General features: G+C 42.2%; 4 protein-coding genes across 4 annotated transcripts; 1 reads left to right on the top strand and 3 right to left on the bottom strand.

The window, feature by feature from the left end:
• Window positions 1–88: 88 nt before the first annotated feature.
• Window positions 89–1287, bottom strand: K450DRAFT_244842 (uncharacterized protein). The gene has a single exon (XM_051589653.1). It carries the CDS (start codon window positions 1202–1204, stop codon window positions 134–136), a length of 1071 nt encoding a protein of 356 aa, XP_051443858.1. The 5' UTR covers window positions 1205–1287; the 3' UTR covers window positions 89–133.
• A 248-nt stretch (window positions 1288–1535) lies between these two features.
• Window positions 1536–2709, bottom strand: K450DRAFT_281338 (uncharacterized protein; the record flags this gene model as incomplete). The annotated part of the gene is made up of 1 exon (XM_051593392.1): window positions 1536–2709. The coding sequence occupies one exon, from the start codon at window positions 2707–2709 to the stop codon at window positions 1573–1575; it is 1137 nt and encodes a 378-aa protein (XP_051443857.1). The 3' UTR covers window positions 1536–1572.
• Window positions 2710–5705: 2996 nt separating this feature from the next.
• On the top strand, window positions 5706–10317 carry K450DRAFT_244823 (uncharacterized protein). Its single transcript, XM_051589652.1, has 5 exons — window positions 5706–6355; window positions 6431–6554; window positions 6618–7071; window positions 7140–8185; window positions 8263–10317. The coding sequence occupies exons 1-5, from the start codon at window positions 5766–5768 to the stop codon at window positions 10012–10014; spliced, it is 3966 nt and encodes a 1321-aa protein (XP_051443856.1). The 5' UTR covers window positions 5706–5765; the 3' UTR covers window positions 10015–10317.
• Window positions 10104–11930, bottom strand: K450DRAFT_244821 (uncharacterized protein). Its single transcript, XM_051589651.1, has 9 exons — window positions 11753–11930; window positions 11643–11690; window positions 11414–11562; window positions 11270–11333; window positions 10889–11143; window positions 10746–10824; window positions 10511–10680; window positions 10386–10442; window positions 10104–10317 (listed from the first exon to the last, which is right to left on the bottom strand). Exons 1-9 carry the CDS (start codon window positions 11898–11900, stop codon window positions 10193–10195), a joined length of 1095 nt encoding a protein of 364 aa, XP_051443855.1. The 5' UTR covers window positions 11901–11930; the 3' UTR covers window positions 10104–10192.
• Between the last annotated feature and the right edge of the window lie 135 nt (window positions 11931–12065).

The raw sequence follows: 12065 nt of genomic DNA, 5'->3' as shown, positions 1-12065 counted from the left end.
AGTGCAAATGGCGCACGGTTCTTTATGATTCAACACAGTGCAAGCTACAAGAAAGTCACTGAATCAACTACCATAGTATCCTTCCATAGTTGAACTGTAATTTTTTTTACACATTTATTGATGGCGGGGGGTTCTATAACCTTTTTAAGTACAATTCAAGGTGATCATCATTTCCTGCTTCCAGCGATATATCGGTATAATTAGAGGTTACCGAACACGCTGTGAGGTAGTTAAGTTGATTCCATTGAACTATCTTTAATGTGTTTTTCTCTGTGACTTGAAATTGTAGCCTCTGGTGTTTGACCGGAATTTGATCGGTGAAGCTCACAGTATATTTATAATCCTCCGCACTGTGTAAGTATCTGTTCTTCCGAACAAGGTAATATATTCCATCGATAATAGAGCACTGGACGACCATCATGCCCGTTGCATTCCGATAATAGGTTGCGTAAAGCTTAGAATCATGCATATCCAAAACTTCCTCGTCATAATCATACATTTCAAGACGATAATCTGTATTTTCTAATACAGGTTGTCCTTCAATGTCCTTCAATTGGAAATCAGAGAACTTTGGTAGTGGATTGATCGAACTGAGTTGTTCGTATTCAGATTTCAATTGGATGAATGGATCATCAGACTCGCCACATAGTATCTGAATGACACGATATTTGATCACTGACTTGTATTCGTATGTTTCGAGGGTTCGCGTGTTACAGCATATATATTGGTCATCTCCGAGGTATACAACGAAGAACTTGTCATTGCACGGTTTGGACTTGATCATTTCTGCAAACTTGGGTATATCAACTCTAGTATAATTTGCGATGATAGTATTATGATCTGAGCTATAACCCCGTATGCATTCATTTGTGAAGAGCAGGTAAGGCGGTGAAGTGTTATGAATGACACCATCAACTGTTTCGAGATCAAATTGAAAAGAGCGCTCCCATTTGTTCGGATATAAATCTTTCATGACACGATTGCGACAATCGTAGTCACACTTGAATTCTTCTTCGTTAGCATAACCAGTAGAAGCACGACTAACATGAGCAATGAAGCATGTTTCTTGCAGAATTACGAAATCCGTGCCTAGTCTAGAATTGATTGCTTCGTCATCTTCGTATGCGATGAAGTGGCAGTCATAGTCGATCATACATTTTTCGATCGAAGAAAGATTAAAGCCTTTAGGATATAGAACGTCCATAGTGGTGCTTTTTGGGTCAGCGGTGGTGCTTTGAAAATGTTGTGAATTTATCAGCTGTCAATTTTATAACTCTCATCTGTAGCCCATATATTTATACCAATTTGGTAGCAGTACGACATCTGTCGTCAAGGACGCTTTCTCAGTTTCTATAGCTGAGTCACGTGGTTGCTATGAAAAAGTGGCCAAGTAGCTTTGGTTGCCAGCTAACGAGCAAAAACACCATTCCTGAAAATACAAAATCTGAGAAGCTAAATTTTCAACTCCATGCAAGTTAAAAAATTGGACTGCAGCATTGGTTTGCAAATGAAGATATAACCAAAGCTTCAAAAGCACACTCACTCTTTGACTCAAAGGGACACTTCATTTATTTAAGTTTGTACTCTTTTCAAGATCAATTCCAATGGTTTATCCCATCTTACAACTGCCTCATTATCGTTGAAAGTTACTGAACTATGATTAAGCGTTTCCTTTTGAAATGTGAGCCAGATATCATTATCCCATTGAGCGGTCCTGAAAGTGTTATTTTCCGTTGTATGAAATTCTATTCTCTTTTCTTTCTCAGGAATTTTATCCTTGAATCCGATTTCATCCTGAAAATCGTGCACTTGCAAAAATTGATCCTCGCAAATGAGATAGTGTATTCCATCTATAATGGAATATCTAACAACTATCCTGTCTGCTCGATTGAGGTGGTATGTGGCGTAGATAATTGGTTTGTATTCCTTGATTTTCAGGACATCGTTAGGCTGATCATGCATTTCAAGATAGTAATCAGTATTCTCCTTTACGGGATGGCCTTGGGAATCCACTAAGTGAAAGTTGGAAACCCTTTTAGCAGGTTTGCTTAACTTGCGTGCCTCGTCTTCAGCTTTCCATATGGCAAAACAGCCATCGACGTTGTCGATCAACTCTTTTTCGATACGAGATTTAGTTTCACTGGTGTACTCGTATGTTTCGAGCGTCTTCACGTTGCAACACATAAATCGATAGTGAATGTAATTTTTTCGTCCCAGACATACTATAAACGAGTCTTGGTTGCATGGTTTGGATTTAGTGATTTCTGCAAACTTTTGGATGTCCACAGAGATGAAGTGCTCCTGGATGGTATTAGTATTGCGCCGCTCCGGATACCTTTCATTACTGAAGATTAAATGTGGTAGTTCATTGTTTTGAACAACATCATCGATAAGGTCGAGTCCAAAATTAGTTTCAACAATCTCTTTCTCATCATCAAGGCGTCCAAGATGCCGGTAGCTCGAGAGGACAGACATAACGCGATTTCGACAATTGTAGTCACATTTGATTGTATGGCCAGCAATGTGTGCAGTGAAGTGGTCTTTTTGTAAAATAACAAATGCTGATCCTAGTCTACCACTGGCCACGTTACCCTCTAAAGGAGTGAAATCGCATTCATCGTCTATAGGACATTTTTGGATAGATTTGATGTCCAAGTTTTTGGGAAATAGAACGCAGAGCTGGTAGTAGAAAGGGTTGAGTGAAAACATTGATTAGGCTTGAGTCATGGGATTTTTATCTTTTTTCCAGTAGATATTTTATACTACTCTTGAATAAACGTTTTATAATGATCGAAGACAGATTCCACATTGTCAGGTTTGTGCACCTAGCAACAGACGCTCAAAGAGTTAAAAGAATAAACTGTGTGGCGTTTGTTGCTAAGCAACACCTATTGACGTCGGCAAAGCCCGTCGACGACCATGCGATGAGGACTTAAAACGAAGGAAGAACGAAGATCTAACATGAAACTCTTGCTTTCGCTTTTCCTTAGACATATAGCTTGTATATCACCTAAGATTTAAGCTATTTATGAACACACAAATTACCACTTTCGCAGACTATTTCTTCTAGCCTGATAGACTATCCTTATTCCATAGAGCAGTAGAAATGATATTGCATACTAGAATCGAAGATACGTAATCTATACATCTATACAAACACTTGGATATGAGAAAGAATATCCACTGATAAGACTTTGTTGTATGTAATCTGTCCCAGAATAATAGTAGTCGGTAATGTCGGTAATGGAACCATAAATGATGTTTGAGCCTATCTTTACTGCCACATTGTGTTAATGAAAAATTTTCTTTTTTTCCTTTCAAGTTTTTATATAATATCACACTTTTGCAATTCAAATGTATGTCCCTTTATCGTGTGGTTGATAATAATCAAACACGAGTGAGTTGGAGAAAGTTGTTCTTGCGATTTGCCATTCACCAGTGCACATGGGTAGGTACACAAGTTGGTAAAATCTTACGCTTTGCTACGGCTCGCTAAAACCGTAGTAGTTTCTAAAGTTCATTCATGAAAAATGTTGCGTTTCTGGCCAAAAGTGTTCAAATTATGACAAGTTGTGGGATATATTCTTAGAACGATGTAGTGTTTGAAGCCTTCGTTTTACCATGCAATTGTGAAATGATATCATCTGTAAATTGCTGGTGCACTCCTTTAAGAACGTATGCGGGCGAAATGAACATCAACAGTGACTTAACTCTTCCCATCCCATAGAAAGCTCAATTGCCATCTTGCTTTAAAACATTGCTTCTCTAGAACAACTATCTCCACTAATGTCCGCTATTGTGACCTCTCGACAACTTTTAAAATTTTTCAGAACAAAACAATACACGTATCGTGATATTGGGAATGCAATCGAGTTTTATAGTAAATGCGATACTTTTTATTGTCATGTTACATCGTTCATCAGATCCGATTTTGCGTGCATCATACTCATCGGCCTTTTGGCGGGTGAGTATTCAAACAAGAGGTGCCAAAAACACGGTGATTCATCATATGAGCGAATGTGTAACAGAATAAAAAGATGGGTGATGGTGAAGGTAAAAACATTCATGAAAAGCAAAACTTCGGAAGACTGAAATCACTATTTATTAATAATTCACCAAAAACTACCTACACTGCAGAACTTGAGATGGGACTTCATAAAAAAGAGCCTGATAGGAAAAGAAACGATTGTAAGCATTAGTTATTGAATGCATTGGATAGGTATGTGAAAAGGTATGGTATTTCAGATATGTTTTCAAACGTTTGTCAGCACAGGGCTTGAAGAACCCATAAGACGGCTCTTCCTATTACTGAGTAGTTTGTTTCTTTCATCATATCAACCACGAAGGAATGAAGGTACTCGAAAGGATTACTCACCATCATGCAAATTGCTGCCCATTATAATGTAAAAGGGTATAGTTACAAGAATACTCTGCCCTAAAGTAAAAGTTTACATTAGCAACTGTGATTCACATTTGTTACGAGTCTGCCAAAGATGAAGAGGATCGGGATCAGACATCCAAGGAAGAATTGCTAGCCAGCATCAGGAAGAGCAACATACTGCAAGCGGCTACTTGCATCCGCGTTCACCGGGCATATTCTAAAAGAATATACACTGCAGCAGAAGCCCATAACAAGGTCCCTTCGGTGGAAACTGCGAATATGGAAGTGTTCATCATATCGATCCTCTTTGACCTTTGGCAGATGTATCCAGAACTCCATACATACCAAGAGCGGACTATTCCCGAGAATGAAGAGAGGACATCTCCTATAGTATTGAGAAAAGTCTGAAAGAAGTCATGTTAGAAGGATGACTTATAACAAGGTGGAGTTTGATAAAGTATGGATATGATGCGGTCAGGAGTTTATACTGGCAAGTATACAGCTACACTCAGCGAAGCGTAGCGGGTTATTTCGTCATGGTCGATAAGACAAAATGAAGACAAAGAAATTTTCATCGTCCCGCGTATGATGTTTGAAGAAGGGAATGAATAATGAATATTTGACACTTACCAATACTAAGAGAGAGATGAAAGCCGTAATATTCACGAATGCAGCTTGTTTAAATAGTGTGTTTCCCCCAGAATAAAATTTTTTGGTTGGTGGCTTAGGTGACTGTTCATTTTGAGAGCAGTTTCTCTTTCCGCTTGCGAATTTTGTCGGCCAGAAAGCTATTGCCCAAATTTTCATAGCAGTCAGCCCACGCGTCGTACTGTACTAGAAGCTTCGACTGCATTCCGATGCGTTCCGATTGATTGAGGTCGGGTTTCTTGAGATATCTTTCGAAAAACTTGCAAACCAAACCTGTTTGAACTTCGCACTCAGCATATTGTTGGGTTTGGAAGAGAGCGTTGGCAAAATCTATGCGAGCTTCGGCCGCCATAAGCTCAAGCGTTTGAGCCATACTTTTGTCTTGCGCTGAGCGTTGTTTGGAGGTTTGGCTATCTAATAAATGAACAATTTTACCCAGATATGGAATACTAGCAACTAGATTTCCTTCATGCTTTTTCGCATTAGCAGCATTGGTTAGGGCTTGTAATTCAATAACGGTGGTTGGTTCCATGGCATTGCAAGTGAGAAAACCTGTTGGCCAGCGTGCTATGCCCCGTCTGGTGGCACTGAGGAGGTGGATGACCTGTGACTGTCAAAGTTGATGCCGAGTGGAAATTTGGCAGCAAAAAAAAAAAAAAAAGTAAAAAACGAAAAAGTCTTGGACTTGCTAACATTGAAGGACAAGTCAACGACATTGCAGGTCCAATTACGTAGCATGTCGTTACCACTTGTTAGCTTGTATAGACAGCTGCCGCATAGGTCACTACAGCCTAATGTGGCAATCCAGCAACTACACCGACACGCACAGCACTCGGCAACCTTGCGAAATCCGGTAGCATGGCAAAGACGTGCTGGTATTGCGACTGCCGAGAAAGCCATATCTAATGGAGCTCATGCTACAGAGAGTGCCAAAAACTCAATGCCACCTTTAGACATATTGAAGTCAACAGTCACCTCTGGCCCTAAGCGAATTGTACTTCCACACCCTTCGTTACCAGCTTACAAAGTGGCTTCAAGAGTATTACCCACTAATATCGCGGAGAGCTTTACTGTATTATACGCATGCATTCGCTCTCATGATATGGATAGAGCGACTAGAGTCATGGTTGAACTGTACAAGAACAAGCCAGAAGAAATGAAGATTTTTGCCGATAACCACATTTATAACACTTTCTTGGAAGGATTTGTGGAGGCGTCACCAAAACCTTTGACTTCTCAATGCTTGACGTGGTTTGATCAAATGCGAAAGCATAATTTGACACCGGATGCTGATACCTATGCCATTGTAACGAGAGGTTTCATGAAGTAAGTCAAGGACTACATATGAGCAAGGCACCTGCATCTGTTTGACAGCACTAATTCATGTCTTCCGAATGACAGAGCGGCAGGTTTTCAAACTGCGCGAGCAATCTTACAAGAAATGAAGAAAGATACCAGTTTCACAATGGAACAGGTGCTTCGATCACCTTACTTGAAGGATGGCGATGAACAACTATTTCTCAAGGTAAGGTTGGAATCATCTTTTCGGTTAACGTTGAGTACGTCACTGAAACAAATGTTGATATAGCTGATTGAGGAGAATCGCTCAAATGCATCTCGTGGAGTGACGGAGATGCTGGGAGAGTTGGAAGCAGCAACCAAGTCAGTTTTTAATATCGAGCCGACTGAGCAAGCACTAGAGGCGTCCCATGTTTTGGCGGATGCCATGTCGCAGGTACCTGAAGCACGGTCAACGAACTCCACTGGTGTGAAATTCTTGCAAGAACATCTCGCGACATTAGAAAAGTCGAAAAAGTCAGGCATCACTGACCCATACGAACTTCAGCTTCGAATTGAGGAGCGAGCATATGAAGTAGCTTTAGAGAAGCTAAACTACGAAAAGCAAGAGACTTTGGCTCGTGGCGACAAGTTGGGAGCGATGAACCTCAGTCCTTTGAAACGAATTATGTGGAACTGGCATCAAAGGCTGACACCATTGATTGTGGAAGAAGTTCAGAGATGCGACAAGTCAAACGACAGTGGTAAGTAGACGATCAATTGTAGATGTCACTCCTTTTCAAAAGTATACCTAGTGACTTATAAATCGTAGACCGACGGGTGTATGGACCATTCTTGAAGCTTCTCCCGGCTGAGAAGCTGTCAGTCATTACCATTCTAGAGCTTATGCGATTACACGGATCTTCTGGAGTTGCTGATGGTATGAAGACAGCAAGAGCATTGATTGATGTTGGCCGAGCAGTGGAGATGGAATGGAACGCCGTTCTTATGAAGGACAGACAGTCGCAGCAAAGCAGAGCTCGCAACCAGGAAACCCATGCTCTATTCTCAAGCGGAAAATTGTTCAACATGGCTTTACGACGTGAGCGTATGCGACTATCTCACCAAAACGAATCATCCGCTAGTGCATTAACTACCACTGATGGAGAAACAGTCACTGCTTTGGATAGCGGCGAGTGGAATCCAGTATGGCCTAGTGCAACGAGAGCTAAGGTTGGAAGTGTTCTGACCAGTTTGCTCATTGAAGCTGCCACAATTCCTACTCCAAGTATTAATCCGGAGACCGGCAATAAGATAACTGAAATGATACCTGCATTTTTTCACACCTATCAATATGTTCGCGGCAAACGAGTTGGAATCATCAAGTTCTCACCAAACTTGACTGAGATGTTATCAAAGGAACCTGTTCGGGATACTCTCCATCCTCGTCTACTGCCCATGCTTGTTCCTCCTCGTCCTTGGCTCACCTGGAATTCTGGTGGTTATTTGAGCACCAAGAGCATTTGTATGCGAATCAAAGATTCCCCGGAACAAGTTTTATACCTGAAGCGTGCTTCTGAAGAGAGCTACCTAGATCGAGTTCTCACTGGTTTGGATGTTTTGGGTGCTACGCGATGGAAAGTCAATCGACCAGTGTTTGACGTTATATTACAAGCGTGGAATTCCGGAGACGCCATAGCTGACATTCCGCCTGTTACGGAAGGTAATCTTCCACTTCCAGAGAAGCCTGAAAATTATGCCACAGATCCAAAGGCAAAACTGGACTGGATCAAAAAAGTTAAGGAAATACAAAATACGGAACGAAATCATCATTCATTGCGATGTGATGTCAACTACAAAGTTGAAACTGCTAGAGCGGTATGTTTTGCGATCCTCTTTTTTTTTTATTCTATCCATTATTCATTGAGTTAACTTATCGACCCACTTTTGTTTAGTTCTTGGATACTCCAATGTATTTCCCTCACAATATGGATTTCCGTGGCCGAGCATATCCTATTCCTCCGACTTTGAACCATCTTGGTAACGATTTGTGTCGCGGCTTGCTTCAGTTTGACGTTGCCAAACCTCTTGGTGCATCTGGTTACCGATGGCTCAAGATTCATCTTGCTAATCTTCATGGTTACGACAAACATTCATTCACTGAAAGAGAGAACTATGTAATGGAGAATCTAGATCATATCTTTGACTCCGCTGACAATCCGTTAAATGGCCAGCGTTGGTGGCTTCAGTCGGAAGATCCTTGGCAATGTCTGGCTGCTTGTTATGAAGTTTCTGCTGCAGTCCGTAGCGGAGACCCCGAAAATTTCAAATCACGGCTACCAATTCATCAAGATGGTACTTGCAACGGATTACAGCATTATGCAGCACTTGGTGGTGATTTGGCTGGTGCTCAAGCTGTCAATCTTGCACCCAGTGATCGACCCGCTGATGTGTATACCGGTGTTGCTGAAATGGTGAACAAACTTGTTGATCTAGAGGCTGCTGAAGGACATCCAGATGCCGTTATCTTGCAGGGCAAGATATCTCGAAAGATTGTCAAGCAAACTGTCATGACTAATGTGTACGGTGTTACATTTGTTGGTGCACGTCAACAAATCGAAAATCGACTGAAAGAACGAAGCGATATCCCTTCGGATCAAGTGTACCATTTGGCTGGCTATTTAGCTAAGAAGGTCTTTGCTTCGCTTGGAGAGATGTTCAATGGCGCACGACAAATTCAAGATTGGCTTACTGACTCTGCTCGCCGTATTGCCAAAAGTATACCAGAAGAAACCATCCGAGCCATGGATGCCAATATTGGTGAGGGATTCAAGGCTGACTCGAATAGTGAGTTGGATCAAACTGCTATGGAGTACACAATCGAGAAAATATATGCTACTGCCAACAAGAAGAAGAGCTTCTCTGCTCGCAACCCAGGAGCTAATCAGATGACATCTGTTGTATGGACCACGCCACTGGGACTACCCATTGTTCAACCCTACCGCCGTGTTGGAAAACGACAAGTTAGCACGCTTTTGCAAACTGTGTTTATTGAGGATCCCGATGCTTCTTGCCCTGTAAACTCCCACAAGCAGAGTACTGCCTTTCCTCCAAACTTCATTCATTCTCTTGATGCAACACACATGCTAATGTCTGCTGTGGCTTGTCAAAATGCTGGTCTAGCGTTCGCCTCTGTACATGACTCTTATTGGACGCATGCAGCCGATGTGGATACCATGAACAAGATCATCCGTGACCAATTCATTGAACTTCACAAACAACCCATTATGGAAAGTTTGCGTACTGAGTTTATTGAACGTTACCAGGGATACAAGGTTCCTGTATCTCGTGAAGTACCCAGAGCAACGAAGAAATCTGCCAAGGAAGAAGCTGAGAAGTTGCTTTCCCCCGAAAAGGCGCACAAGGAGGTGCTCAGCATGGGATTTGCTTCTGAAGATGTTGTTCGTAAGGAACTTGAGGACATGAAGAAGTCCGAGGGCAATGAATTAGCAGCTGTCTTTGGTACGGTGAATGACGAAGAAGATGCTGATGACGATGACGATGAAGATCCAGACGCTGCTTCGGCCGCAGCAAGACGTGGTAAAAAATATGCACACAGCTGGGAAGACTTGACTTTCATGCCTCTGCCTGCCAAGGGAGAATTCGATATCCAGCAAGTCAAAGAGAGTGATTACTTTTTCCATTAGTTCTCCCTTCCCTTTACCCCATGTTGTTCTACTTTGAGCACCTTGTATTTTTGTACATTACTCCTTTCATTGTGAGAGTTTTTTTTTTTTGCGTTTATTTCACAGCTCTTGTCTTAAAAGTCATTAAAATCATATAGATCATACTGCAAACCACCGAGACATGATATTATATTTTGACTCAAAGCTTACTCCAAAGGTCATCCAACAAGCCGTGGACATCGGAAGCTGCTCCTTGAATCTGAGAGAGACCGCTGACCACGAGTTTGGCAGCGGCGGTTGCACTGCCCCACGATGTTTGCACCCCTATCATCATAACCGATATCAATTTATGCGGTGACCCTGTCATTACGCGTGACCTTATTGGTACTTACCGTAACCACCATGACCATAGTTGTGTGTGATGAGCAATGTTTTTCCCGAAGGTGCCTCTACAATAAGCGAGAGGGTCAGATTCTCCACTGCGAAACATAATCCATAATGCAACGTGGTTTCTTACTGCTAAACTCATTTTCGACACGTGGACCTCCTTCTCGAGTCGGCCGCAGGCCCACATTCTGCCTTACGATGTCCAATGCCTCAATGCCTTTTCCATGCGTCAATTCGGGAAAGTGCTTATAAGTGCGCTCCATAATAGCGCGGGCAGTGCCGAAATCGGGTTCTTGATCACTGTATCACATAACCAATTAACCTCTAGTATTACCATTAGACATGTATTCCCCCTGCATACTCACTAGTTATGATGCTGCTGTGTTCCTCCAAGAATGACATCTCCATTGGAACGCGGAATAATGTAAGTCACATAATCCTTGCCTAACCAAAGGTTTTAGTATACCGTTCCCCCAGTTCCGATCTCATCGTATCGAACTTTTTTTACCTTGGTGGGTCAGGATCTTCTTGAAATGGGGAGCTCGAACTAAAACTGTCTGACCACGCGTGGCAAACACCTTCTTGTCCTCTACACCCCCTAGGTATCTAGCTTGCAAACCAGTACAATTCACAATGGCTGCCGTTGAGCCGTCTTCATCGGCAGCATCCTGAATGTGGCGCAGGAACTGTTTGCGTACCTTCCCACCCAGTGCTGTGAATTCTGACAGGAGCCATTTGAGGTAGTGGGGTGTATTGATGCACACTATTTACGGTAAGATCGCGTCCATTGGGGAAATAAAGGGGAGAACCATTCAATTAATCCTGTACTTACCAGCGCACAGACAGCTCCCCCCCCAATAAAATAATAGCAACAAAAATCACAATTTACCACTGGTATGAGATAGTCCAACTACCGCTGATCCGGGTAACTCCTCCTGAGGGATTATTTTGAACTAATGGCAAGGGCAATTAACAAAAAACATGGTTTTTGAAACGAGGAAGGGGTTAGCCACGCTTAACGGATGCTACCTACATCTGGTACCAGGTCTTTCCACCAAGGATCGACAGTATTTTCGGTCTTTTCATCAAAGTACATGACGGACGGGACTCTGATGATCCCGGTTTCCTTCGGCCGGAGGTGCGAGAGCTTCCATAACACTTTGAATGTATCGGATTCAAACTCTAGATGTAAAAGCATGAAGGAGCATGTGAGATATGTGGCTTTCTCGATATAGCTGCGATCATCGTTGTGTTGTCATTACTTTGCAATCGTAAGTCTTCATTGGAAGCCATAGCTTGCCAATCCGCGCCTAAAAAATTTCATCAGCATACACAGGGAAGCTGCTGGGTAAAAATGGACTGTTTTACTTGCCTGCCCACGGTGATGTATATTCGATACTGAGATCTCCCGGCCAGTACTTTGCGATCACCGTCACATCGTAACCTTTCTTTTGAAGGATAAGAGCTACTGTAAGACCTTGAACGCCAGCGCCAACGACATTGATTTTCGGAGCTCCCATGCTATGTGATACCAGTTTGGAACAACCGTGAAAGTCGAAGCTCGGAGCCCGACTGCTATCATTTAAAAAAACTTTGTGAGTCAGACGGTGAGAAACTCGGCTATCGGAGTCACAACATAATTATTATGATCCCCAATCAAAACATATAGGCTTGAGATAGCGTAT

Source organism: Umbelopsis ramanniana (genome assembly GCF_025399195.1).
Source record: "Umbelopsis ramanniana AG unplaced genomic scaffold K450scaffold_34, whole genome shotgun sequence".
NCBI lineage: Eukaryota > Fungi > Mucoromycota > Umbelopsidomycetes > Umbelopsidales > Umbelopsidaceae > Umbelopsis > Umbelopsis ramanniana.
The sequence above is the reverse complement of the archived record's forward strand: the minus strand, read 5'-3'. Positions and strand labels throughout refer to the sequence as shown.

Bases quoted from the DNA above. Each gene is read 5' to 3' on its own strand.
- K450DRAFT_244821 (XM_051589651.1), bottom strand. From the start codon at position 11,900: ATGGGAGCTCCGAAAATCAATGTCGTTGGCGCTGGCGTTCAAGGTCTT. The intron at 11,334-11,413 runs GTAGGTAGCATC...CCTTGCCATTAG, and splicing joins GGAAAGACCTGGTACCAGAT to TTCAAAATAATCCCTCAGGA. The intron at 11,144-11,269 runs GTAAATTGTGAT...TACCGTAAATAG, and splicing joins TGGACTATCTCATACCAGTG to TGTGCATCAATACACCCCAC.
- K450DRAFT_244823 (XM_051589652.1), top strand. From the start codon at position 5,766: ATGTCGTTACCACTTGTTAGCTTGTATAGACAGCTGCCGCATAGGTCA. The intron at 6,356-6,430 runs GTAAGTCAAGGA...TCCGAATGACAG, and splicing joins GTAACGAGAGGTTTCATGAA to AGCGGCAGGTTTTCAAACTG. The intron at 8,186-8,262 runs GTATGTTTTGCG...ACTTTTGTTTAG, and splicing joins AAGTTGAAACTGCTAGAGCG to TTCTTGGATACTCCAATGTA.
- K450DRAFT_244842 (XM_051589653.1), bottom strand. From the start codon at position 1,204: ATGGACGTTCTATATCCTAAAGGCTTTAATCTTTCTTCGATCGAAAAA.